The 27955-nt window shown below is 34.7% G+C and overlaps 1 protein-coding gene across 5 annotated transcripts; it reads right to left on the bottom strand.

The window, feature by feature from the left end:
- Window positions 1–807: 807 nt before the first annotated feature.
- On the bottom strand, window positions 808–26733 carry LOC11438938 (HEAT repeat-containing protein 6). 5 transcript variants are annotated; one of them, XR_005645216.1, is made up of 29 exons: window positions 26318–26733; window positions 26134–26229; window positions 25899–26041; window positions 24677–24947; window positions 24523–24590; window positions 24138–24207; window positions 23683–24045; window positions 21850–21929; window positions 21676–21727; window positions 20915–21068; window positions 20669–20756; window positions 18702–18804; window positions 18534–18624; window positions 17883–17980; window positions 15843–16025; window positions 14033–14281; window positions 12168–12263; window positions 11991–12085; window positions 11818–11881; window positions 11637–11721; window positions 11454–11527; window positions 11057–11293; window positions 10760–10833; window positions 8700–8806; window positions 8282–8400; window positions 8030–8110; window positions 2810–2924; window positions 2266–2343; window positions 1390–1453 (listed from the first exon to the last, which is right to left on the bottom strand). XR_005645216.1 is itself a non-coding variant. In XM_039831533.1 (27 exons), the coding sequence occupies exons 1-27, from the start codon at window positions 26510–26512 to the stop codon at window positions 1354–1356; spliced, it is 3429 nt and encodes a 1142-aa protein (XP_039687467.1). In that variant the 5' UTR covers window positions 26513–26731; the 3' UTR covers window positions 808–1353. The 5 variants fall into 5 exon arrangements, 3 of the variants coding, with proteins under 3 accessions (XP_039687467.1, XP_024634159.1, XP_039687468.1); XR_005645217.1 differs by lacking the exon at window positions 8030–8110 and having other exon boundaries at window positions 26318–26732; XM_039831533.1 differs by lacking the exons at window positions 2810–2924; window positions 8030–8110 and having other exon boundaries at window positions 808–1449; window positions 26318–26731.
- Window positions 26734–27955: the final 1222 nt, after the last annotated feature.

Here is a 27955-nt window from a genome sequence, read left to right as displayed (position 1 = left end):
GCAATTTTAAATACTATGCATCTATGAAGCCTCAATATGAATACGGGTACGATATGGGTACGCGAATTTTTCAAAATATAGGATACGATACGTCTAAGATATGTTAACAAAAAATTTATACTAAAACTTATATATATGTAAAATACTCGAAGAAAATAAACATTAATTAAAAGAACTCAACACAAATTTTATCTAATGTTGAATATCCGAATCACCTCTCTCTCGTTATCTTCATCCATAAGAAGTAGAATTTTAATTGGTTCATCGAGAAACAATTCTAGTGATGCATATCTAAAATTGAACCATATACATCCTACTGAATGTTACAACATTGTCTCACTTGTTTACTCTTCATCTTTTTCTAGGATACGTATCTGTGAAGTCTCCATGTCTATCTGCGGAGTATCGTATAAGTATCCGTTATAATATTTTTTAAAAATTTAAATAATTAATTTTGATACTTCGTGGGTGAATATCTGCGAGTATCTGTTGAGTATCGATATTTGATACGGGTACGTCTCCGTTTTGGAGTACCAGTGCTTCATAATACATTGACCTACTTATTATTGATTATGGTGGAAATTGGCACACATCATTTTAGCTATCTTTTATTGTTTTGGTTGCAATCATTTTGGCTATCTGCTTTGTTGTATATTTTTTTTTTATTACAAAACTACCTGCTTTGTTGTATTTTATTTCCTTGTTTAGGAATGTTGTGTAGTTTTCTTTATTAATTTGGTTCTGAATGACTCATTGGGCCTGAGAAATAAACTCTAGATAAAAAAAATAAAAATAAAAAACGAAAACTGAACCAATCACAAAATAAAAAATTTGCTAACAAAGTAACAAATATAATCCACTTTTTTTTACAAGAACAAATACAATCGACTTTGTCAAAAAAAAAAAAAAAATTGTTCCAGAAATATGTCACCATTACAGCGAGAAATCCTCTTGTTGAGAAAAGCAATCACTTTTCACATTGATATAATTAGTCCATCCATTCCAGAAATCTGTTGCCAATACAACAAGATATGTATACACAATACGTCCTCTTGTCGAGAAAAGCATTCTCTTTTACCATTGATACAGCTAATCCATCCGTTCATTGCTTTATCTCGACTGTATCTGATTTATTGCCAAGATTACATTTGCTTGCAAGGCCTGTTCATTCCACCTACTAGAATGGTATAATTTTCACTGGTAGACCTCAAAAACAAATCATTACGTGAATCCATCTCATTTCATGACTTCACCTTCATAAGATGTTCTTCAATTCCTCAAACTTTTGAGTGATTGCATACTGTTGTTTTTCTTTGTATACTTCTATCAATGACTGTATTGCGCGGGATATCATTACTTTCTTTCGATCTGCAACAGATTTATCTTGAACATCAACCATCCCCCCAACAGATGAGCATAGTCTCTTGAGCCAATCTTCAAGGATGGATGCTTTCTTTACATAAATCAAACAGAACAAAAATTAAGTCAAGAGAAAATTCCATCAAAAGCTATTTAAACAACCCAGAAAATCCAATGTTCTTCATACAATAACGATAATCACGAAACACTAAAATTGCAAATGCATTGATAGCATAATATTAATACAAAGGCAGTCAATAAGGACAACGTAACGTGACACAAAAATCAGGTTCTTTTCCCCTGAACAATACTTACAAGATGAGATGTAAGCTCAACGGTAAAAGTTTGACCGTGTAACTCAAAGGGATGAAGTTCAAATCACTTCAAAAACAGTTGTAAAACGTCATTAATGTCACTTTATTAAATAATAATTTCCTCTTTCCCATTTTTCTATTTTAGAAAATAACACAAGTTCTTTATCCTAAAATGTAGAAAACATAATTCCTCTTTATCCTAATCGTAAAAAAATGACACTAGTTATTAAAACTGTAGAGAACATGTATAGCCTGTAGTATAAGAGTAAATTGGAACACTACATCAAATAAAAACGTATAGTTCAATAACAAATTAAAAAACTACTATATCTACATCATGTCTTTCTACCAATTTGTTGTCACAAAGGTAGCTTTTAGAAGCCTCTACTGAGACTTAATTTATTCAACCAAATTTGTCAGGGATAGCTTCCATAACCGATCTTCCTATTGAAAACTAAATTTATCATATGTGATGTGGTGTCCATACTAACTTTAGCATATCATCACTTCATTGATTAAAGATAATAATCACTTATAAAAAAGAATTCGCTATTCTTGAGTTTGGCATATCCCTTTGAAATAAAAAACTTACCTTCACTAGAAAATCTTTCAACAATTGATCATTTGTACTTGATGTAAAGCGTAGAACGTGTAACATGGTCAAGGTAAGCTGCAATGAAAATGAGCAATTCAATTAAGTAACAACGATAAAGGAAAAACAAATCGACAGAACAATGTCATAACTCATAATTCAAAACCATAAATAAAATAAGATTGCTGTGCACGTTCACTCAAATTTACACTTTAAATTCTAGTTTTCAAAACAAGAAACAAGATATACATCCAAAATAGGAAGATTTCTTTTCAAAATTATAATAGCTTAATAGAAATGGTACAGAGTTTCACAACACAGTACATAGACCAGAATAAAAATTACTAATTAATCTAAGGCTAAGCTAATTTATCATGATTACAGAAGAAGAAAATTTACATTCAGTTTAAATCACAGCCATACAGAATTTCAAGTGTGTGTGTGTGTGTCTATATATATATATATATATATATATATATATATATATAGGGCATATCAAGTGAGAGGAGTTTTATTGTGAGAGATGAGAGGGTTTAATCCTAACCATTGGATTAATCTTTACTGTGATATTTAATTTTAAAAATTGCAGTTGATCTTTTCATCCTCTTCCTTCTTCCCTTGCGGTTCATCTTCTCCCATGCGCGGTTCCATTTTTTTTCCTATCATTGGAACCTCACTTTTTCAGATCGTGGGCAGAGGCTATATTATTGTTGCATCAACTCTAGTTTTTAACAAAAATAAAAATAAAAAATCACACCTTTAAAGTCAAAGCACACAAAAGAGAGTGTTGCTAGCATTCCTCTTATACAGTTAATCTTTTTAGCATAAATTAAATCAATTCAGTGTGAATCATCAAATCAAAATATCGATTCTAAGTGTGAATCATCAAACAGCTGGAGAGCTATGAGAAACATGAAGATTTGAGAAACAAGGGTAGTTGGATCTCATGGTGAAATGATTTTAGATGAATAATCAAATTGGTTTCTTAAATCTAGATCAACCATCTTCTATGAAATAATTATCTTGAGAATTATCTCTAATTTAACGTTTATGGATACACAACCTTTGGTAAAGAGTTGTGATGCAAGGATGGGAAGAACTGGAAAAGTTAAGAACCGGAAATGAGAGAAGCAGGGAGTCAGGGACGAATGATATAGTGAAGAGAGACCACATGTTTTCAAATTTAATCTCAAGTCTCAACCGTTAATAATAATCCAATGGTTAGAATTTAACCCTCTCATCTCTCAAGCGAGAGGGTTTTTATTGTGAGAGATGAGAGGATTAAGTCACAACCCTTGGATCAATCTTAACTGTTCAAGATGAAACTTGTACTTATGTGGCCTCTCGTTTCTGGATTATTCCTCATTCCCTTTTCATATGCCAGATCTCCCTTTTGTCAATTCTCTTCTTCGTCGAAAAAATAAAAAAAAACCCACAACAAAGAGGTTGTGTATCCATAGAAGTAAAATTTAGGATATAATTCTAAAGATAATTCCACTGAAGACGGTTTATTGAGATTTAAGAGATCAATTTGATTTTCATCCAAAATCATTTCACACCATCGCAAAGGGCCAGGGATTCAACTACCCTAAAACTCCAACTTTATCCTTCATGCCATTCATCGATTCTTCCATCTTCTCCCTTTTATTAACTTTCATTCACTAACGACAACAACCCCTCTTGTTTAATCTTCTCTCTTAAGACTGAAAATATGTTTCTCATATCAAATTATGTGGGGTGAATGTACATTTATATGGGTAGGAGTCTCCTAGTTAACCCCTAATTAATAAGGAAGACTAATCAATACAATCAATACAATAAATAGTGAAGTTGAAACTAAATAGTCACAACTTTCCAATATCTCAACACTCCCCCTCAAGGTGGTGCGTATACATCATATGCATCCATCTTGTCACATATGTAAGTTATCCGAGGACTCCGTAGAGATTTAGTAAAGATATCAGCAAGTTGATCCTTGGAATTGACAAATGAGGTTCTGATGATTCCGGTGATAATCTTCTCTCTAAGAAAGTGACAGTCAACTTCAATATGCTTTGTCCTCTCGTGAAAAACTGGATTGGAGGAGAGGTGTAAAGCTGATTGATTATCACATACAAGTTCCATTTGACCAACCTCACAAAAATGTAATTCTTGCAGTAAATGTTTCAACCACACAAGCTCACATGTAGTATGAGCCATAGCTCGATACTCGGCTTCTATACTCGACCGGGCGACAACAGTCTGCTTTTTGCTCTTCCATGAAATCAGATTTCCGCCCACAAAAATGCAATAACCAGAAGTAGACCGTCTATCACTTGCATCTCCTGCCCAATTGGCATCTGAATACCCAACGATATTTGTGTGGCCTCTATCAGTGAAAACAAGTCCTTTTCCGGGTGCTCTTTTGATATACTTAAGAATTCAGACAACTGCATTCCAATGATTGACACAAGAAGAGTTAAGAAACTGACTTACGACGCTAACTGGAAAAGATATGTCTGGTCTGGTCAAGGTGAGATAATTCAATTTTCCCACTGGTCTTCGGTATCTGCCTGGATCATAATAGGGCTCCCCCTGGTTAGGAAGAAGCTTTACATTAGGATCCATAGGAGTATCAACTGGTTTACAATCTATAAGACCCGTTTCCTCCAAAATATCAAGGGCATACTTCCTCTGAGAGATAGCAATACCAGAGTTTGATTGAGCCACTTCAATCCCGAGAAAGTAACGAAGAGGACCTAAGTCCTTAGTCTGAAAGTTTTGAAATAGATGTTGTTTTAATGCCTTGATACCTTCACAATCATCACCGGTAATTACAATGTCATCAACATAAACCACAAGGTAGATATACTTATTTGATGTTGAGCATTTAAGAAAAACAGAATGATCTGATTCGCAACGGGTCATCCCAAACTGTTGTAGAACTTTGCTGAATCGACCAAACCATGCTCGAGGTGATTGTTTCAATCCATACAAGGACTTTTTCAATTTGCATACCAAACTATGCCCCCCTTGAGCAACAAACCCAGGAGGTTGCTCCATATAAATCTCTTCTTCCAAGTTACCATGCAAGAAAGCATTCTTGATATCCAACTGAAATAGGGCCAACGTCTCATGGCAGCCATAGCTATAAAGAGGCGAACAGATGTCATCTTCACAACTGGTGAGAAGGTATCACTATAATCCTGACCATAGACTTCAGTATAACCTTTTGCCACTAACCGAGCCTTTAATCGATCAACCTGTCCATCAGGTCCCACTTTGACATTAAACACCCACCTGCAACCAACAATAGATTTTCCAAGAGGAGGTGGAACAAGCTCCCAAGTTTGGTTTGATTCTAACGCAATCATTTCATCAATCATGGCCTGTTTCCACCCTCGATGAGACAATGCTTCATGAAGTGTCTTAGAAATTGAGACAATTGAAAGAGCAGAAACAAAAGCCAAGTAGGAAGGAGACAATCGGTGGTAGCTCAGAAAATTATAAATAGGATGAGGATTAGCGGTAGACCTTTTATCTTTACGAAGAGCAATAGGTAAGTCAATAGGACGCTCAGGTGGAACCGCAGCAGGAGAAGAGACTGGAACAGTACCTGAATCACTAGAATTAGTAGCAGGGGTCTTAGGAGTTGAATCATTGGAATCAATAGGAGCTGTTTCTGAAGCTTCAACAAGTCGACGCTCATAAGTAATACCATACCGACGGAACTCAGGGTTACCTTGTGACTGTGGAGGATTTTGAGTAGAGACAAATGGCTCAAATAGAGGAATGGGCATCACCTGGGATGTAGTAACATCAGTTGTAGAAGTTGTAGAACCAGATGTAGTGGGTGAAGCAAAGAATGGTCTATCCTCAAAGAAAGTAACGTCTGCTGAAACATAAAAACGATGTGCGGATGGAGAATAACAACGATACCCCTTTTGGGTTTTAGAATATCCCAAAAACACACATTTGACAGCCCGAGCAGACAATTTATCACGACCAGGAGAGAGATCATGTACAAAACACGTAGATCCAAACACACGAAGAGGAACAGCGTGCAAAGGATCCTTAGGAAACAAAAGTGAGTATGGAATTTCATTACCCAATACCGATGATGGCATGCGGTTTATCAAATAACAGGCAGTGAGAATGGTATCACCCCAAAAACTGAAAGGTGCATGAGCATTGATTAATAAAGTTCGAGCTGTGTCAACCAAATGACGATGTTTTCTTTCAGCGACACCATTTTGTTGCGGTGTGTGAGGACAACTGGACTGATGTATAATACCATGAGAAGCCATGAAGGAGTTGAATGATGTAGAAAAATATTCTTTTGCATTGTCACTCCGTAAAATTCGAATTGTTTTACCAAACTGGGTCTTTATCTCTGAACAAAACGTTTGAAATGCACCAAATAATTCTGAACGATCCTTTAATAAGGTGATCCAAGTGCATCTAGAGAAATCATCAATGAAAGTGACATAATATTTGTATCCCAAAGTAGACGACACACGACTAGGACCCCAAACATCAGAATGGATGATATCAAAGGGAGACATTGATCTTTTATTGGCACGACTTGGAAAAGATACTCTGACATGTTTGCCAAGCTGACATGATTCACAATCAAATGACTTTAAATGTGAAAGGTGAGGAACTAATACCTTTAACTTATCCAAACTTGGATGACCCAAACGACGATGAATGATATCTGGAGATGCAGAAACACCACAGATGGTGGATGGATGAGAATGGAGATAATAGAGACCCTGTGATTCAAATCCTGTTCCAATTGTCTTTCCCGTACTTCGGTCTTGTATAAGGAAAGAATCGGAAGAAAATGTTATAGAACAATTGAGAGATTGAGTAAGTTTACTGATTGAGATCAAATTAAAAGGACTTCCAGTTATGAGTAACACATAATTCAAGGATAGAGATGGCAGAGGAGAAGCTTGACCAATACCAGTAACTTGTGCCTTAGAACCATTAGCAACAATAATGTTGTGAGGTATCTTAGGAGGTGACAAATTAGAGACAAGAGAGGGATCACCAACAACATGATCAGAAGCACCAGAATCTAAAACCCATGATCCAGTAGAGTGAGATAGGCACACTGTAGAATTGTTGAAATGAGCCAATGTGGCTGAAGAGGAAACTGGTTGGATCGCCATTAAACAGGACGAAACAAAAACCAGGACGGTTCCTTTTGGACACCGAACGACTGAATTGAGAAGAAAAAAAAAATATATAATAAAAATATAGGGCTAGCCTTGACAGCGACTGAACCCAAAGACAAAACTAGGATTTCAGAACCATGCTCTGGATACCATCTTAAGACTGAAAATATGTTTCTCATATCAAATTATGTGGGGTGAATGTACATTTATATGGGTAGGAGTCTCCTAGTTAACCCCTAATTAATAAGGAAGACTAATCAATCCAATCAATACAATAAATAGTGAAGTTAGAACTAAATAGTCACAACTTTCCAATATCTCAACATTCTCAAAGCTTCTACACACTCCCATTTCATACCTTCTTCCATGGATCGTCTCAAAAAGGTTCCATTTTTATGATTTTGGGTTCAATGCGGATCTACCCTTTTGGGTTCAATTTGATGATTCATGTTTTACTAATTAAAATTAAAAGATAGCAATATGAAAAAGAAACATATTATCGCAACTTCTCTTTCGGATGATTCTAAAGGTGTGAATTTTTTTTATTAAAAATTAGACTAGATACATCAAAATTGCCTTGTCCAAGATCTGGAAAAACTCACATTTGAAAAAAAAAAGTAGAAACTGCAACAGAGACGAGACGGCGGCGAGAGAAGATCACAAGGGGTTGAATTGACTATATGCTGCAGTTTTAATAATTAAATAACACAGTAAATACTGATCTAAGGGTTGTGATTTAACCCTCTCATCTCTCACAATAACAACCACTCTCACTTGATATATATATCATTTATCATTTAACCACACTCCAAAATGATCAACTGAACATTGCGTTGATGAATTTAAAGTATGACCTGTTTTTGTAATGAAACCCTATACTTGAAATTTGAAGGCCCAGAAATTGGGTCCTGATCTATATTCTCCATTATATGCTCTATGGATCGCACAATGTCTGGGAAGGATCGTCCATAATCTGCTAAAACACGGGAGAACAAGTTATATTCAAATAACGGCTTGGGATTTAAACTTCTTTGAATGATGAATAAGTAATAACCAAATAAAATAAAGAAAAACAGGTAACATAATGTTGGTCAAAATTATGGTTTATGTACCTTAGACTATGTATATTATATTATATTGCACTATAGTCCATTTCATATGCATAATATGACAAGGCCTAATAATATAAGAAATGGTGCAAGGCATGATAAAAATTTTGATGATAAATATTTGGTATGACATTGATAAATATTTGATAAGAAAATACGCTACCTTGCACTGACAAAGGCACAGCCAATGCTGCAGCAGCTTGTATCCTGATCTTAAAATTTGATGAATTATGTAATAGCTGCAGAAGAATGCCAAACACGACTGGAGCCCTGCAAACATTGTTCCATTACCATAGTTTATTTTGATGTAGTAGGGTTTTAGTCTTTTAGGTATATAGAAGGAGGAAAAGGAAAACTTACAAATCAAAAAATCATATAGATTTGATATCAACGATATAATGTACGTTGTTAGAGAATACAAATCACTAATCCTTATCCTTATTGATACTAATACTGATACTAAACTCTTAATTTTAATATATAAGGGAACAAATCATAATATGTAATTTTACATCGAAAGCGATTCTAAGAGACAATCTAAGATACTCTAACATACTAATGATGTGGTGATATATTTTTTCATATACTCTAGAACTCCCTTTCAAGCTAAAGCTCAATAAGATTGACAATAATAAAACCTTAGAAAATTAGCGAACAATATAATTTTATATCAGACTTACGAGACCAAAGAGGTCCGAATTTAGAGCTATAGCACAGGGAATATGTGAGCTATTGTGGATGAAAATTGTGCTTGATGGCATAATGATAAAGTATGAGAACTGGATGAAGTTATTGTGACAATAAATCAGCTCTTAGTATTGCGCATAATCTTGTTCAGCATGACAGACAAAACACATTGTGATAAACTGGCACTTTATCAAAGAAAAACCAAATAGCAGATTGATAACAACTACCCACATCCTTTTAGGCACCAATTAGCAATGTGTTAACAAAATCCACATCAACAAAACGATTCAGCCAACTTATATGCCAGCAGGGAATGATATCCATTCACTAGCTTGAGGAGGATTGTTGTATGTTGATATGTAATTATTTGGTTTTTTTTTTTTTTGTATTTGGCCCATTATTCAGAGCTTGTATAAATATTGCGATTAGTATGTGTATACTTCACTCAATTAATAATATTTTTCTCCATATAGAGCAGAAGCTGGATAGAAGACTATGTGATATGGCTACTGCTAATTGTGAGCTTATTATACATAAAATGAAAGACAGTTCACTAACTGCTTGTAACAGAATTGCACAGCTGGCAGAACTAACTGCTGAGCTGTCATAACAGGTATTAGCTAATATAACCATGCTTAATGTTCTTCCCACTCAAATAATAACAGAAACATGTTCTAACTCGTGTATTCTATCACTGGGAATCGATGGAGGTGAAAAAGGCAGCACTAGGCATAATATAAGTTCTCCCATGGGGGACATAGTAATGAAGCAGAGAAAAATGAGATGGTTAAGGGGAATGAGTAATGATGAGAGAAATATGATTGCCACAGGAGGCTGAAAATACTCTCAAGTGTTGGTGCATGGAGAGGACAAGCAGGTTGCATGTGGGGGTGCATGCAGAGTTAGGTTTTGTACACTGTAGCGTTCTCGGAGGGAATTGGGATCCGCTCCATTTCCTAAATAAAATGGAAGTGTCCATTACTATGGTTTTAAAGTAAATAAATGATATAAATGCACACATTTTTAAAATTGGAGACATTAATTGAACATTTATACACCAAAACTTGGGCAATGGAATGAATGGAGAGGATCTTGACTCTCTCTAAGGATAGTCAGCAAGAAGTTTCCAGGGCCAATCCAAGACTGCCTACAGGTTAATCTCACTGCAAAAGTTTACTGCTGACAATGGAGGACAGGGCTAGAAAAGTTTCCAAAGAATGGAGGACAATGCTGAATAAGGAAGCCACTAATGGAGGCACAACTGTGAGCACATGGGGAAAAAAGAAAATCTTCCTTTAGACTACAGATATAATGGTAAACGAGCAGAGTGTAAGGGACTGGACTTGTGCAACAAACAAGTAAACTGATTTATATATATGATTGGTACATGTGTGCAATCCTGCTAACACTATTACAAATACTTCATTGATGCTACAAATTAAACTATCTAATATCTAGGATAAGAATAAAGATATGCAATGTGTGTGAGAAGCATATGTTTAGAAATAAAATTAAAATTTAATCCTAATAACATACCAATCCATGTCCTGCAGCCTTAATGTCTCATTCAAGAATAGGTTTCCTAGAGCATGACAAACATTCCACTGGACCTGTAAAATAGAGATTCAAAATTCAAGAGAAAAATTTACAAGATTTAGAAATAAAAAATTACTTTAAACAATCAAATTAAGATAGTAAGTTTTTATGGAAACTTGTGCATTCAATACATTGGAAATTGAAGTATTAGATTTTTTTCAATGAATAGTTTCTTAATTGGGAATCCTTAAAGGGCACTCGTTAGCAAGACCCAATAGAATAACATAATCTTGGTACCTTAACATTCCCTGTAGTAATGCAGGAAATAAATGCCTGAACTATTTTTTCCAGCCTATGAAAATCTTCGAGGGAATCCAATAGGCAACGCCGTTGACACACCATTGGATTCTCACTAGCGATAGGGGCCTCAGTCCTTTGATCAAGGCTGTGCACAGACGTTTCGTGAGATCTTGACGTTGAACAATTGAAGATTTGTGAAATATACCCAAGAGCCCTCACAGCATTAGATTTAACCTAGTAATGAGAACGAGAATTAATAAAACAAGAATCAAAAGAAACATTGTTAAAAGAAGTCAAATACTCAGTATAAGATTTACCTAGACCCATTCAAACAAAATAATTCATTAACATAAAAGATATGAATAGAGGACCCGAGGAAAAGGAATAAACCTACCTTATCCCCATCCTCTGTAAGACGCAAAGCACATTCGCTCAATGATACAATAAACTGGGGGTTGGAGTTTGAATCTGCAAAAAAATATTCATGATATAAGAAAATAAAAAGCGAAGAAATCTAAAATGAAGTTTTGCCACCAAATGGTTGACTATTCAACCATAGACATCAAATTCAGCTCACCCATCTGTCCAAAGTGAAGTACTCTAACACAGTGACGAATGGCATCACATATATTTGCCAATGCCCATGAAGCCGTTATCCTCACCTGATGTAAGAAAAATTAAATTTCAGCACACATAGCATTGAAGTATGTAACAACGTGGAACAATGTGTGGGGTAAATAAATTTAAACAGATCTTACTGAGATTAGGGCATCTCGAGTGTTTATCTCAACAGCATGAATAAACCTGTCAAGTACCTCTGCACTAAAGATATGATTGAACTTTTTAGTTTTACTCTGATTAATCTGATACGAAAGGTTCATAAAGATTTCATAAAATTGAATATTGAGACTACTACAAGTTTTAGTGTAACCTCTGACACACTTGTGGAAAACATGAAATGACACCAATGGCTCGACAGGAAGCAGATCTCACTGATGATGCATTATCATGTACAGCAGCACGGACCTACAAAATATTTGCAAGAATTGATGTTAGTTAACTCGATATAATACTACACGGCATTGGGCAGGTTATGTATCATACTTACTAAAGAAGACAAAATGAAGTCCTGCTTCTCCTTTGTGAAAGAGATGAACACAGACGAAGTCATGCCCGCAAAACATGTAACAGACGCAGCCCTCACCTTCCAGGAAAAATAGAAAAAGGAGCACATTAATTAAAAAAAAACTAGCTATGCATTCAGACTCAGTCATATTATAATTTTTCCAATAAACTAGCAAAAGAACTGTAAAAATTATATTATAGATATGTGTGAATGATTGTGTGTCAAATGAGACCACACTGAGAGTTTATTTATAATCGTATGAGTTGTACAGAATAAGGTAATGTAATGAATACAATAAATACCTAATCAATACTAAGCAATACTAATTGATACTAAGAGCATCTCAAATGAAAGTATCTAAGTGGGTTTCATATAAGGATGAACCCATTCCTTATTTTTTTCTTTCCATTGGAGGAACTTGACGTGGCAAAGTGGGTGGCATAAAAATTGTAAAAATAGCTTAAATAAGGCACGGTAGCATCAATTATGTTTGGTTGCATAATAAGGTATCCTATGATCATTACTATAAGGTACCTTATATTTTACTAGTGTAGTAAAATGTGTATGAGTTGCATAAGTATGACTTAGCGTTGTAGGGTCCGCTCATTAGTAGGATATGAAACTTAGTTCCTTAAAAAAAGACCATTGGAGATGCTCTAATTGATTCTTAACACTCCCCATACGGCTAAAGCATACTATGCTTTAAGTTGTTCCAACAAAACATTATGTGCTCTCAAACACATTGAACAATTCGGCTAATTGCCAATCTTAATGCTCTATGTGCTCTCAAACACATTGAACAATTCAATAATTTCTCGAGTTAAAGAAAAACATTTATCCAAATGGCTCACTACTCTTATCTCAATCAAAATACATCAATGTAGTAAATATGTTATCGTGTGTGTAGTTATTAGGTGTGCATTTGGTAATCACCAGTAACCATTGCATTCAGTCGATTAATCTAGCCCGTTTAGTATAGCGTAGTCTATATAAGCAGATTAGTTTCTTGGACTTTACTCACAATTGAAATATAATTTAGAAATATTTAACATGGTATAAGAGCTTCCGTCATTTGGGCATGTCAGTCAAGTGATTAGACATATCAATATTTAACATGGTATTAGAGCTTTCTCTATTGATCACAGACCCTTTGAAAATGTTTGAAAATGGACTTGAAACCACACTCATATTAGAGCTACCATCTGACAACACAGAACCTATGGCCAATTCTGAATGATGTGCCCCACTTGTGGAATACACCAGGCCAGAACCAAATTAGAAAAATAAAACCTTTACACAACACAAACAGATACCTCATATGAGGCAAGACCAGGACAAAACCAGACATGAGTAATAGAAAAGCTCACTCATACCAGAACCCCCAAATAACACCAACATCATTATCCTGCAGCTACTCCACCCACAGCATGAAGAACAAGAAAACAAGGGGCGAGAAACATTGAGCCAGAGGTTGTGATCAAAACCAAGGATTAACATTCAGAAGCTATAATGTTAAAAGGCAAGACAGAACAAATTTCTTAAAGCCGTGACTTAATTAAGTTGGGATCTCTATTCATACAAGCTTGTAAGAATTCATTCTTGTGGAGTACAGATTAAAACACCCTCAAGTTCCAACATCTACTAACAGTGCGTGAATTTACTTTGTTGCCAGACATGCAAAGTCATCCAGGTTAGCAATGATGTAAGGTATATAAAAAAAAACCAAACCAAAAAATAAATAGTTGTGAAATATCTTAAATAAGCTGGCCACGCAAGTTAGGAAATGATTCAATTATTCAGAATAAAAAATAATAATAATATGAAACTAAAGAAATGAAAATTTGTACCATTGCTGAAGAGTGACTCAAGATCAGAGGCATATGCTTCTCCATTGCCTCACACCATTGCTTAATTCCAGATTCACATTCTTCAGGGTTGACTACTTCAAGATCTCTGTACTCTAGTTCGTAAGATGGAGCAGATGACACTTTCTTCATCCTAATGAAATCGGATGTAAAAGGATCCACCATTTTATCATCTGAAAGATCCTCCGTTCCTTGAAATCCAGACACAGCCCGAAGACACTCATCTAGAACCTTAAAATTCACATAAATTTTATCACAGCACAAAAAAAAAAACGGAAATGTCATAACACTGAAATGACATAACATATATTAACCAATGATGTGTAATGTATATATAAATAACAGGGAAAAAAGTCCAAACAAAGAAACATTTTGAAGCACGGAAAAGAAGAACATCAACACATTGATGAATCATCACGCCAAATAAACAGCATAGTTGATAGAAAGGCCAGTTATGGTTGTACAGTATCCTGTAAATGAAGTGATTAGGGTTGACGGAAAGGCCAATTATGATTGTATAGTATGAGTATCCTGTAAATGAAGTAATTAGGGTTGGCGGAAAGCCGCTTTAAATGCGGTCCAACCCTAGCCGCCTTAATTGCGGCAACTTCAAGATTCCGTCATTGCAGCCTCTAGCTTCTTCCCTGTGTTGGGTGTCATGGGAATGTTTAGTACCACATCGCCTAAAAATAAGACTTAAGTAGTGCTTATAAGGCCTGGGCAGTCATGAAATGGAAAATTTGGCTCTATATGAACTGCTCATTTTCAAATGATATCTATGGTGTTCGCAAATATTCATTTAAATTCAAAATTTTCTGATAGTTTATTACATAACAATTGTCAATTCAATCCTCAAATACTTTTTTTAGTCTCATTGAGATAGTTCAAACATTATCTTTTAGTAAAATCACTATCACTTGTATCATATGTGCTAGTTATTATACTAGAACTCTAGCTTCACTATTTGTGACCTAGTTATTATATCAGAACTCTTGCTCTTACTACTGCTTCTGACTTTACCACAAATGTAACTATTAAAGTCATCGTACTTTTATTTGTCACTATCATCCAAAATGTAACTATCACTAAAGATTTGGGAATGAAGATAACTCTCGATGCAACAAGCCATGTTTTAGGACCCAATCTGTGAAGGTGTTTAAGTAATTAGTAGGGTGTCTAAGTAATAGGAATATTATATTAGTAATATCCAACAAAGATTCTCTGAATAATATCGTTTTAGTAAAGATATTCTTCAATAATATCTCCTTAGTAATAGCAATATTTTATTTGTAATATATAACAAAGATATTCTCTAAATAATATCTTCTTAGTAAAGATATTATCTAATAATATCTCCTTAGTAGTATATAAGAATATGTTATAGCCTTATAGGGTTTGAGAGGCTAGGATGGAATAACTTTCTGTTAGTGCGAGAGTAGGATTTCTCTCGGTGTCATCGGTGCTTCGCTCTGGTAGTAGTTAGAGAAACCTTGAACTACTATTACTATTCTATTATCAATAAAATACTACTATTTATCCATTGTTATCTCTTCTTTTCATTATTGTTTCTTTACTTGATTCTGAGGTTCGCATCACCATGGTATATAGCACTCTTAGATAGGAATACAAAGACACAAATGAACTTCCATGTATATAACACATACGATTTCTGCACTCTAATAGAATTGATTACTTAGTATACACCATTTAACCTAACAAACACAATACACCATTTAACCTGACAAGCACAAAGGGGATTGAGAGGATGTTTCAGGAACGATCAAGATATTACCTTAATAGCAGTGATAAGAACTTTTTCGTTAATACACACAGTTGTACTCCCGACATGTTCACTTGACTGCTTTGATGGAACTTCAGGACACACAATACTAAGAAAACTATACACAGTTGCAGAAACTAGTTCCCAACATGCTGTCACTATGCTAGGGTAATTGTGGAATGCAGCTTTAAGTGCCTGAAAAGGATTAATCTGAACAAATTAATAAACTGCTATGACACTTTCAATAACTATTGAATAAACTATGGATAAAGCATATCAACCGATGACCGCTACTTTTAAGTTTGAACACAATTGCTAGTGAAAATTACCAAGACAAAATGACAAAGACAAGTGACCAATTTAGTTACACTAACCTTACACTTCAATTTTTCAATAAGCCATCAAATTTCAGTAACCTTATCCATAAAGAAAAGAGACACTTTTATAAAACAGATGACAGTTGCAATATTTTTTATACAATATATCATCTTAGAAGACTTAAATTGTCATTTAGACATATGTCTGGAAAAGCATGAGAATGGTATTGAATGCACAAGAAACTGGCAGACTTGTAATACAACAAAATTCCTTAAACTAAGTACACAGTCCCTATTACAGTTGCTAACAAATATAGAACTCGTAAATTCAAAATGATTTTCCAACAAAATGAGAAGTACATAACAGTGAGAGAAAAAAAGGCTTAATTGCACTTTGTGCTCACTGCTCAGGTATCATGATTATAGAATTTAAGTCCCCATATTCCAATTGCACGATTGGATCCCTCAACTTTAACCCCCCAATTTACAATTAGATCCGTCTGTTGATCTTCCGTTCATTTGCAAATTAAAACTGTTTACATGGCACTTAAGTGGTCTTTTTTGCTTATATGGCAATGTTCTTTTTTGCTTATATGCATATAGGGAGGTTCTGATGTGGCTGTAACATGGCTTGAGGGACATGAACCACAAAATTGAGATATGAAAAAAGTGTAACTACATCTAATTAAAAAGATGGACTCAGAATTTGGACCTATGTCTCGTGGTATGAACTCATGTCCCATATGGGTTTAACACGCATGTACCACTAGGCTAACCATCTCCATTGTTATACTATTTGTGAATAATTTTTATATAGTCATTCTGATACACAAGTGGTTATTACATATAAATACTAATACACGCATATATGGGGTTGCTAATTTACACTCACTTAAAAATTAGAGTGTATGTTAGCATTTTAAACTAGTTAAGGTGTAATTTTGTAGCTTTCATCATTTAATAATTATTTTAGAACACATACATCAAGTATCACAATTGTGCAATTTGGGTCTTGCAACGTCAAATCCATGGTAATTGTATTTCACCTAAATTTTATTTTTATCTGCGTATATAAATATATCGGACTTTTTTATTTTTGAAAACACATAAAATTGGAGGTGATTAGACTAGTGTACATGTGTGTCTAAAACCCATGAAACATGGTTCAAACCAGGATTCCACCTTTTAAATTTGATGTACTTGCAATTTTGGTTTCTCAAGTATCACAATTGTGTGATTTGGGTCTTGCAACGTCAAATCCATGGGATCATCTCCTCACGTGTGTCGCGTCAAGGAAAGCATAAAAAGGACTATATAAGGGCCACATAATCATTTTCTGTTAGTAAATGGACAGAAGACGTAAGGGACCTAGTTGCCAATGGAGGAAAAGTTGAGTGACTCGATGTGGGCAATTGGGACTTGAGAGACTCAAAACACACAAACACAATAACTAGAAAGCAAAAGTGCAACTAAGCTAGAAAAAAATATCACAAGACACAAAGGTTACAGTGTCAATACTCAAAAAAATTGTTTAACAGTCTCACAGAGATTATGTTCTCTTTTAACAGCCTCTTTAGCTTAAACTTAACAGATTTGCTACTGACCATCTAACAGTCTGTAATACACTCTAACAACTCTGCAAGAATGTCAAAACATACAGAGACACCTTTGCAAAACAGAGACTGTGCATTACACTCAGCAACCAATGGCAAAATATGTTCTCTAGCAAGATTACCTGAAGAGCTTCAAGGCAAATGCTTGGGCAACTTCCTTGCGATGAATATTCAAATAACAAAAAAAGAACACCCGACTTCTTTCCATTCTCAAGATAACCTGAAGGAAAACCAACAATTGCAGACATGAAGCCAAACCAACAGAACCAAAATCAAACCAGTATTGTCGTGTAATAAGAGTGCAATTAGATCAAAGTATCACCACTATAACGATAAGTACACATGCAAGCCTAATAACAGTGAGACTAAACATAATACCCCAACAACCTGCAAAACAAACGAAAAAAAACACCATGACCTCATTATCCAAATCCCCCACAATCTCGTATCACACCTGAAACATACTTCACACTTATCTGCCTTTTTCATCATTAGTACAACATTAATCCAAATTAAAAGCGCACAAAAAACTATTCATTCGCTATTAATCAGGTATGTGACTAATGTCTCTATCTTGGTCAAAATAACTGAAACATTCAAATGAAATAGTATACGCAAACAAGAATTATGTGAACATAAAATAAGAATGAATGAATCTTCATAAGAAATATTCAAATAGAGCAATTGTTGATCTCAGATTTTAGACTATTTCTTTAATTTTAAATGATAACATCTGCAATTACTTTTGACATCAAGAGTGCTATAAAAGATACCTGAAGAAATCTCGTCATGGAGCATCTTCCTTACTTGAGCAGAGGATGGTGAGGTAGACAGAGCTAATGTCAAACAACCAACCGCAGCATCCTGCTAACATGGGTCATGTTATACAGATATTACTACCACAGAAGGACAACATTATTTTGGGCAATCATAGAACTAACCAGCAGATTATTCTGGTCACTTTTGTACCGAAATCCTCCTGCAATCCTTGTTTTAAGAGAAGTAATAACAGTAGGCAACAAATTTGGCGGCATTCTTGAATATCTGGCAAACACAATTATTTCAGTGCAGATACTAATTAATTTACCACGAGCATAAATAGATAAAAGACTGAAAATCTAGTGTCAACTGTCGACAGCAAAGATAGCATAATTAACCAGATTACGTTCAGAATTAAGATAGCAAGTCCCAAAACTAACTCCTAGGAATTAGGAAGCATAATCAACGCTATTAAATATTTTGCATATATTACAAATAATCAGCATCAATATTTGTAATTAATTATTTTTCTCTATTCCCTGTAATTATTGAATGTTTACCTTACTTTCTATATTTTTCACTAAGTCCCCCTAACACTAAAACTTCTACGAGTAATCATCATCTTGCTTTTTGTGCATGCTGAAAATACTATTCATATAATCCTTCCCTACTTAGATCCCTATAATTTTATCATATGGAATGAGCTGTCTGATACTAAACATGAAGAAATTGTCACATAAAGGCAGTAAGAAATAAAATCATTAATAGCTGGCTTATCTGTATAATTTCAAGATAGTTTGCTCATACTTCATGGCTTTAGATTATGTGAGTAATACTTTTTGTAAGATTTACATTTATTGGAAACGGAGAATAGAGAGAATTGAGATTTTGGAAGAATCTTTGAAATTGTATAAAATGAATTGAATGATACAGAGATTGTGCACTTGCTCTATATAGGGAAGTGCTCAGTGGATGTCAATGGGGATTTGTCAGTGCGGATCCCGGCTGGGATTTCCCCTTTCGGGGCTCCAAAGTCTGGAAATTTCTGCCCGCGGAGACGAGGATGGGGAGGAATGTTCCCCCGTGAGCACTTCGGGCACGGGTATCGGGGAAGTACCGCCCCACGGATTCCCCGACCAAAATACTATAATACCCTTTATTTTAAGTGTAGTTTTAATTTCATATCTTGGTTTTTGGTCTTTTCATATGATTTTTTTCTAAAAAAAATAACAAAATATATAACATTAGAACGGTTTTAAAAATAACTAAAAATATATAAAATTTTAAAAATACATGGTTTTTGGTCAATTTATTGTGGGGTGGAGAGATTTGATGGGGATCCGTGGGGACAGGGATGGGGAAAATAATCCCCCCATGGTGGGGAACAGGGACAGGGAACAGATTGAGGCATGGGGCAGGGAACGGGGAATTATCCACCTCCGCCGCTCCGCCCTATTGACATCCCTAGTTGTCATTGTAACTAACTCAATTAGTTATAGTGATGTGGCATACAGCTGTGCAAAGAACACTAACTGACTAAGTTCCTAACTCTAATAAAATTAATCAAGTAACTATGTCATATATAAGGGAAAACTTTTCTCACTTTTTCTCCTTCTACTAATTTCCTCACAGCTTACTTTTTATAACACGATTCTAAACTCCCCTCACAATCTACTACATGAACAAGTGATTGAAATGATTACATTTAACATTAATCTAATTTTATGTTGTTCGCCATATATTCAATGGTACATCTCTTAATTATCTTTTTGGACTTCTTATTTGCAATTGCCGAATTTTCATCCCCAGGTTTCATTTTTAATTGTTTCAACATTCAGTAGTAGGCTCCCACTTGCAAAATGGCAACAACATTGAGCATTGAGAAAACTGTTAGGCAGCACTATCCAATTATAGATGGAAGTTGCTGAAATGGCAAAACTGTTGATTATAGGGGTTACCGACTTCCCATTACTGTCATAATAGTTAAACAATTATATGATTCCAACTGTAACAGAACTAGAGCATTATGAGATGAAAATAAAATAAAAAAGATAGTTAAACACTTATATGATTCCAACTGTAACAGAACTAGAGCATTATGAGATGAAAATAAAATAAAAACGATGGTGCTGGAAGCAAAGACACGTACGGTGTGTTTAATATCAAAAGCCTGATAATTTTGAACAACGATGCCAGCAATTTACCATGAGCTTCATGCTGTATCAAGTAAAGAATACCTGCAATGGAGAAAAAAATGGAAAAAGTGTGAAAATCAAGTAAACTATGGAAAATGAAGAGTCGGTAAAAAATATTTAAAGAAAACAGTAGTATAATAAAAAAAAATTGTTTGAGCAATTACATAGTTCAACAAGATACTGCCAGATGTTTTAGCTACCTCTATGAATTTCCAGTAAAATTTGCCCAAGGGAGCTTGAAAGTGCAGTAAAAGATCCAAGTTTGCTAGATTCTTTGTATTCTGCAACTTGCAGGAAATTGGAAGAAGGACCGTCTAACATGGCCACTAGTGTTGATGCAGATGCCATGCGTACCTATAGATAGCACAAACAACATTTTCTTAGAAGGGAACACGACGGACCCATTACAAATGCTTATTTTAGAAAGAAAAGAAATATGAGCTTCAGAGAAGTGGGTTGTGTATCTATGAAAAGAGATACAGGATAAAATTAGAAACTGAAGCACTGGTAGAAAGTAATGTTCAAATTCAATAACTGTACCAAGCAAAAGCTATTTATAGTGTTCTAAATTTTAATGACCTGCAACATATGTAAAAGAATAACTGTAACTAACCGAAAGTAGTTCAGTTAGTTACTGAAACAGAAGCTTCTAAACATGATACAAAGCAAATGGAAAACAAAAATCTAGAGCTAAACCGAAGCATAATAAAGCTGCTTTTTTTTTGTGGTGGCCGGGGTTCGAACCCAAGGCCTTGTATATATTATGCATTGTCCCTGCCAACTGAGCAAAGCTCACGAGGACATAAAGCTTCTAGTACCAGTATATTATAATAAGAAAAATAAAAAAGATACAACAACTGAATTTCAAAATAGAAACTGTGTTGGGAAACCAAAAATAATCAAGGTGAAATGTACAACAAAGGCAAGACAGCTGCACAGAAATATCAACACAAGACATTACCTTCAAACAAGGATCAAATAGCAGGCAAGTCATTAAAGTTGCATCACGTGTCCTATGAATATGCAAATAAAACAAATATATAGTCAGAAAACAACAAAACAAAGACAAATGGCGTGAGAAACATGATAGTAGAAGTTTGAATACGTAAAAGCTAGAAGAATGCTCAGGCCATACCTTGGTTGTAGTGCATCACTGGTTGGCAAAAGCAAGGACCATTGCATGGAGAAAGATTTAGAATCAGCTTGACAAAGATCCTTCACACCCAGCATAATAACAACAATAGTAAGTAAATAAATAAGAAACCGAGAACTAACTAGTGCAAAGTTGCCAACATAGCTTTTCCCATCAATGATGGTAATCAAGGTGGAAAATTGATGAGGATCTATCTCAGTGTTATGAAAGAGGGGGACTTAAATTAAATAATACAAATAATTGAAGAATATATATCCTATCTTTTTTAATCTTGAGGCAGGAAAGTGTTGGAAAGCATGCAAGTACGATATCAGTTTTCTTACCTAATAAGAGAATAGTTGAAAATCTTGGGAGAAAATATTTATCTTGTTTACCCAAAAATGATTCTACTTAATTCCTGCTGTCATTATCTTCTTCAATTTTAAAATTGATTGTTTTCTAACATTTTATAGAGGATCTATTTATCTCTGTTTTTTACATAATGTAATTTTGATAAACAATAACAATACTCTCTCCAGAATAAGAATTTACAAGTTCAATAAGAAGGAACACAGACTAACTTTCAATCAAGGTAAGTTAAATGTTTGAAAGTTTAGGATTCTATGTTAAGAGCACTATTGAGATAGGCTTGAACTATTAGCACTAAATTTGACTTGAATTAGATAAGAATATTGGCGTAAGTGTTTTATCACATCACGCCAATGCAGTTATTAAGAGTTAAGACTCTCGTTATTTCAGTGACAGAACATGTTCAAATTCACCCAAGACATACTAGAAGTCTAGAACGTCCATTTATATTGGTAGCTGTGAGGTGTGTAGCTATTCTGAGAGGATTAGATGTGAGGTGTATGACATAGCATCTTCACATTCACCCCATACATACTAGAAGTTTATAGCGTCCAGTTATTCTGGTATGTGTGAGGTGTATCCGTGTATGGTTATTCCGAGTGGATTGGTTGCGACGTGTATGGTTACTAAGAGTGAATTGAACATTAATAGCATGCTTCATACAGGTACTATCTTTCAACTTCTACTCTTGCAGTGTAAGGCTGCTCGTTACTTATTTCTAATATTTGCATTTCAGTTCTAGAATCATCTCTTTCGATTACTTTTAGTTATTTAGTTAGAACTTCAACTTTTCAATTGTAACTAATCTCTGTGTCTACCTCTACTGCTTTTTCCTCTGCTATAAATACCAGGGGTATCAGAAGAGACTGGCAGAACGAAAATACTCTTTATTTCTAAGAGAATCTATCTTCAAAAACTCTCCCTCTCTCTCTTTCTTTCTGCTTAAAATTTTACCTAATAGAAACGATGTCCTGTACATTGAATTAGTATCAAGAATTTGTGATATTCTTTGGCGGAAATATGGTATCGTGAAAAGTTAGAAGCACAATGCACGCAGTGGCAAGATTGAATCTACGATTAAAACAGTGAGATATGACACAAATTACTTGTTGTGACATATTATTGGGTATTATAAACTAGTATTTAAATTTAGTTTTTATTCACATTGCCTCAAATATAGTATTTCATGATTGATAGGTCTGTTGGTTAAGAGACTTAGTTAGCCAGCTAGGCTTAGATAGAAGGCAAGTGTCTATAAATAAGAAGTGGGGATTGAAAGGGAGAGCGGTGATTTTTGTGATAATTAGCATATTGATTTTCCCATTTCTGGGAAAAAATAACTTTTAAAATCTAAACTGAATATTAAATGTAAATTTTGGGAAAAGCTAACAGCAACTTCAATATTAAGATGCATGTTCTCGTGAAAGTACATCAGAAAGGTGAGAGGACAGCAAATTTGGCATTTACCTGTATACAAATTATAGCAGCAACTCTAACCCTAGAGTTCTGCCCCTTGGCACTCTCTTTAGCTGATCCATCTCCATCACTAAAATCTGAATCTGAAGATGTAACATTCATGGTAGAAGATTCACTATCAGAGATATATTGAGAATGTGCAGCTCTATTGGGCTTCACATTTGAGCAGTCCCTTTTTCGCAAGTGTGGAGGCCTATATACACTACGGTCTGACTTGTTCAGGTGCTCTCTGTGTGCCTTAGGACTTACATTATTAAGGTCCTTCTTTGAATGTCCAACTAGCAAAGTACTTGGGGTTCTACCAGAAAGTCCATAATTTAAGAACATTCTCAACACGGCAACAAAAACTGACACCTTGTAAAAAGATCCAAGGGCCACAATGGTTAGGGCTAAAAGTAAAACACATTTATTTGTTCTTTGCACTAAAATAAAAATGTCTTCCTTACATGATCAGATACTGAACATTTAGGATCAGTAAGAATCAGATGCAGACAGCTTAGGAAAGATTCATAAAACCTGCAGAAAAGATGTGTCGGCAACTTGTGATTGATGACATATAGCAAAAGCATGAATCTCAATTCTCAATGAGTTTTATCATTGGCTTCAACTAAGATATTCCACAATAGGAATGCTAGCAACACACATTTTAACACACACTTTTCAACATTCTCTCTTTGATTGGCTAAAATTCACATGGGTCCCACCAAATCATGTGGGTCCCATATAAATTTGTTGGGTCCCATGTGAATTTTAACCAATCAAAGAGAGTGTGTTGGAAAGGGTGTGTTAAAATGTGTGTTGTTAGCATTTCTCATTCCACAAACAGGTTACCTGGACATCGCAATATCTTCCACAGCTGGGGTTTTTAATGCCATGACATCCATTGTTTTTCTGACCACCTATTTCAGAAGAAACCAATTAAAACATTTTTTTGGAATTAATATACAAACTTTATAAGAAAATAGAAGGACGAAGTATTATATACCTCAAGCATTGATCTCCAGATATCAACCGGGAAGGATGACCCAGCTCTTGAGATAGCTTCACTGAGCATCTCAAAAGCTACTGTCTGTAACTCACTTGAACTGCTTTCTGTAGAAAAATTCATATTAATCACAGCAGGTATTTCTTTGTATACTGAATGTGGCATCCAAAATGATATGCCTTGAGAGCTAACGATAACATCAAGCAGAAATTTAACTAGTATAGCATCTTCAGACTGCAACCATCTTCGATGCGATAGGGTAATGATACATCTGGACAGGGAGCAGATATTGTATCAGGTAAATTTGAAGTACCAACAAAAGGTTGAAAGGCATTGATAAAAAAAAAAAAAAAATAAAAAGAGTTAAAAATTTAGTAGATTAACATTAGAGTTTAATTGATATGCATTGTCGGTGTAAACAAGTTTTACACATGCATCTAATCAGTTCTCACCGCATAAATTTCTTAGGAGATATTTTAGGAACTAATATATTATTTGATAAATTATCGATGTGTATTTGAGTTATTATCTCATGGAGTCATGGGTTCGCTGCTATAAATAACTGCAGCTTATATTAGTGCATTTTGGCCTCAGTCAGTTTGTTAGAAAAGTGCGACATTAGCTCTGGCGTGATAACTGCCTAAGAGCTTGATAGCTTGAGGTGCAAGTTTGTTAGCTCTGGGTACAGGTTTAGCCCCAGCTGAGGGCAGCATAAGCACTCTATAAATTCTGCAATATTCTGTGAAAATGGAATATATGAAATTCCCAATTTACTCTATTTTCCAATTAACAATCATTTACAAAACCTAAAGAAAAAATAATACCATCAAAAAGATCTAGAGTTTTTTTTTCTCAGTTTCACCCAAGGTGCCTTGCACTCTCCAGTTGTGGGTAAATTTCTCACTCAAACAACATGGTTAAAACATTACTCAGCATAACAACCTACATTACGAATGAACCCTCGCACTCATGGTTCAAAACAACCAATTAATATAACACTTTCATGATAAATAAAAGAAATTATTTAAGTTCAGAATTCAAATCTCAGATGTACTAAAAAAGAGCTTGCAGAAACCAAGTAACCTAAAACTTGCTCTGTCTCTTATGATTCTCAAATAAATGCATTACTAGCCCCCAACAGAAAACATAGTTATACAATTACACATACAGCTAATGTAAAAATTGAGGCAAGTATCAATTCATTTCAGGAGAGTTAAATAACCTAATAGCATTCAAGCATTCAACAGCAGCACCAGTAGCATATTTTGAGAGAAACCGATCCAGCAACTTCCGAAAACAACCAAGAACACTACTAAAAGAGGATCCATTTATCTCGAACTTAACATGCCAACAAATATCATGAATCTGCAATAATCCAGATCAAATCAATAAGTAAAATCATTAAAAACAATTAAATCCTAATGTAAAAAGCATTAATTAAATCAGAATTTTACTACCAATCGTGATGTCTGAGTATAGATATGAACACAATCATCTTCATCTGAAGAACTAGATGCAACCAATTCCATCATAAACAAAATATCCGATAAAACCTTACAGAAAAAATTCAAACAAAAATCAGAGAGAAAATTTCAACAACAAAAAAATGAAAAAGTGATTAATAATCGAAGGCATTGATACCTCGTGAGAAGGAAGTTCTGGTGCGGCGGAAAGAAGAGTATGAGAATGAGAGAAAATAAGATTATGAAGCATTTGAGAAGTGGAATTACGAGGAGGATTCGTTAGGGATTCATCTCTCAGTGTCAGAAACGCGGTTCTCCACGATCTGATCAACGGCGTCGGTGCCATTGCGCCACCGAATCCCGTTCCCGCCATTGAATCGCGAACACGGAAATTTCAGTTTCTATTCATTGTTCATCACTTGCGCGATTTCGATGGAATCGTGGAAATCAATTCAGCAATAACTGCGAGCTTTGGCCCTACGAAGATGATGAGGAAGAACAGACTCCGTTTTAGTTCCGGTTAAATCTTAAATTTTTAAGAAAACTGCTAAATGCACCCCCTCGTCTCGTTCTGGTTACAACACATGTTGAACTATGTTTACTTCAAAATTTAGTTCAACTATGTTTTACGCAAAATCTATTCGATAAACTCAATTCAAGATAAATAGTTATTTGATCACAAACTCAATTCAAGATAAATATGTACTTATCACATGATCAAATGTATAATATTGCAAACTATATTAAAAATAAGAAATAATATTGTTTGATACAATACGTTACAATTAAAATTGTCTTTGATCCATTTGTTGAAAATGAGTTAAAATGACATCAGGGGCCGGGGTTCGAACCTCGGACATCTCACTTCTCCACATTAAAAATGTGTGAGCTCCAGCCACTAGGCTACCTGACCAAAAAAAAATGACATCATCGTCTTCTGTCCATTTCTTGAAAATGAGCTAAAATGACATCATTACTAATTGTTAAAAGAACATCTTTTTCTATATATAAGTTACAAAACGAACATTTAGTCACTGATCATCCATTTTGTTACATAGGTTACTCTTCACAACTTTCATATCTGAAAAAACACGTTCAACACTTGCCGTTGCTACCGACAAAAGCAAAGCCAACTTCAAAAGTTTATAGGGCATAGCAAATGCGTTGCACTTATTTATTTTCACATGTTTTGCACAAAGATATGAAAGCCCTTTCAACTTAGCAAATTTTGGGTCAGATCGAACATTTGTAACATAATTCTTAAGTTGAGTGTGTAACGCCACTTTCGGCACATCTATAAAATTATTTTGATAAAACTCAATCATCCTCAATAATTTGTTCACATCAAAAGTTACAAATGACTTTGCAGAACTCAAGCACGAAACACACCGTAAACGCTCAATATTCTACTGCTGCGTTTTACCCATTATATAAAAAATAAAAAAATAAAAAGGAAAAAGCATGTGGCGCTATAGCTCCACATTGCCCCAACATGGATCCGCCCCTGAATACACTTAACTCGTGTCGTGTTTGTCTTTAAAAATTCTACTACATGTACTTAACTCATGTATCATGTATGCTTTCTAAATTTTGAGTTTTTAGATCTTAAGTAAACTCAAGGTTTAAATATGTTTATATAAACTATGTTCAAGTACATTTTTGTAAATTCAATTTGGGTATGATTATACCAACTCGGTTTATGTATCGTCTATAACTTCTAAGTTACTAGATTTTATACACAAACTTGGATCGAGTTCATTTACATAAATGTGGTTAGATGTACATAAACTCGTGTCAAGTAAACTTATGCAAAAGC

The sequence above is a fragment of the Medicago truncatula genome, chromosome 3 (assembly GCF_003473485.1).
Source record: "Medicago truncatula cultivar Jemalong A17 chromosome 3, MtrunA17r5.0-ANR, whole genome shotgun sequence".
Lineage (NCBI taxonomy): Eukaryota > Viridiplantae > Streptophyta > Magnoliopsida > Fabales > Fabaceae > Medicago > Medicago truncatula.
This window is presented reverse-complemented; position numbering and strand designations above follow the sequence as displayed.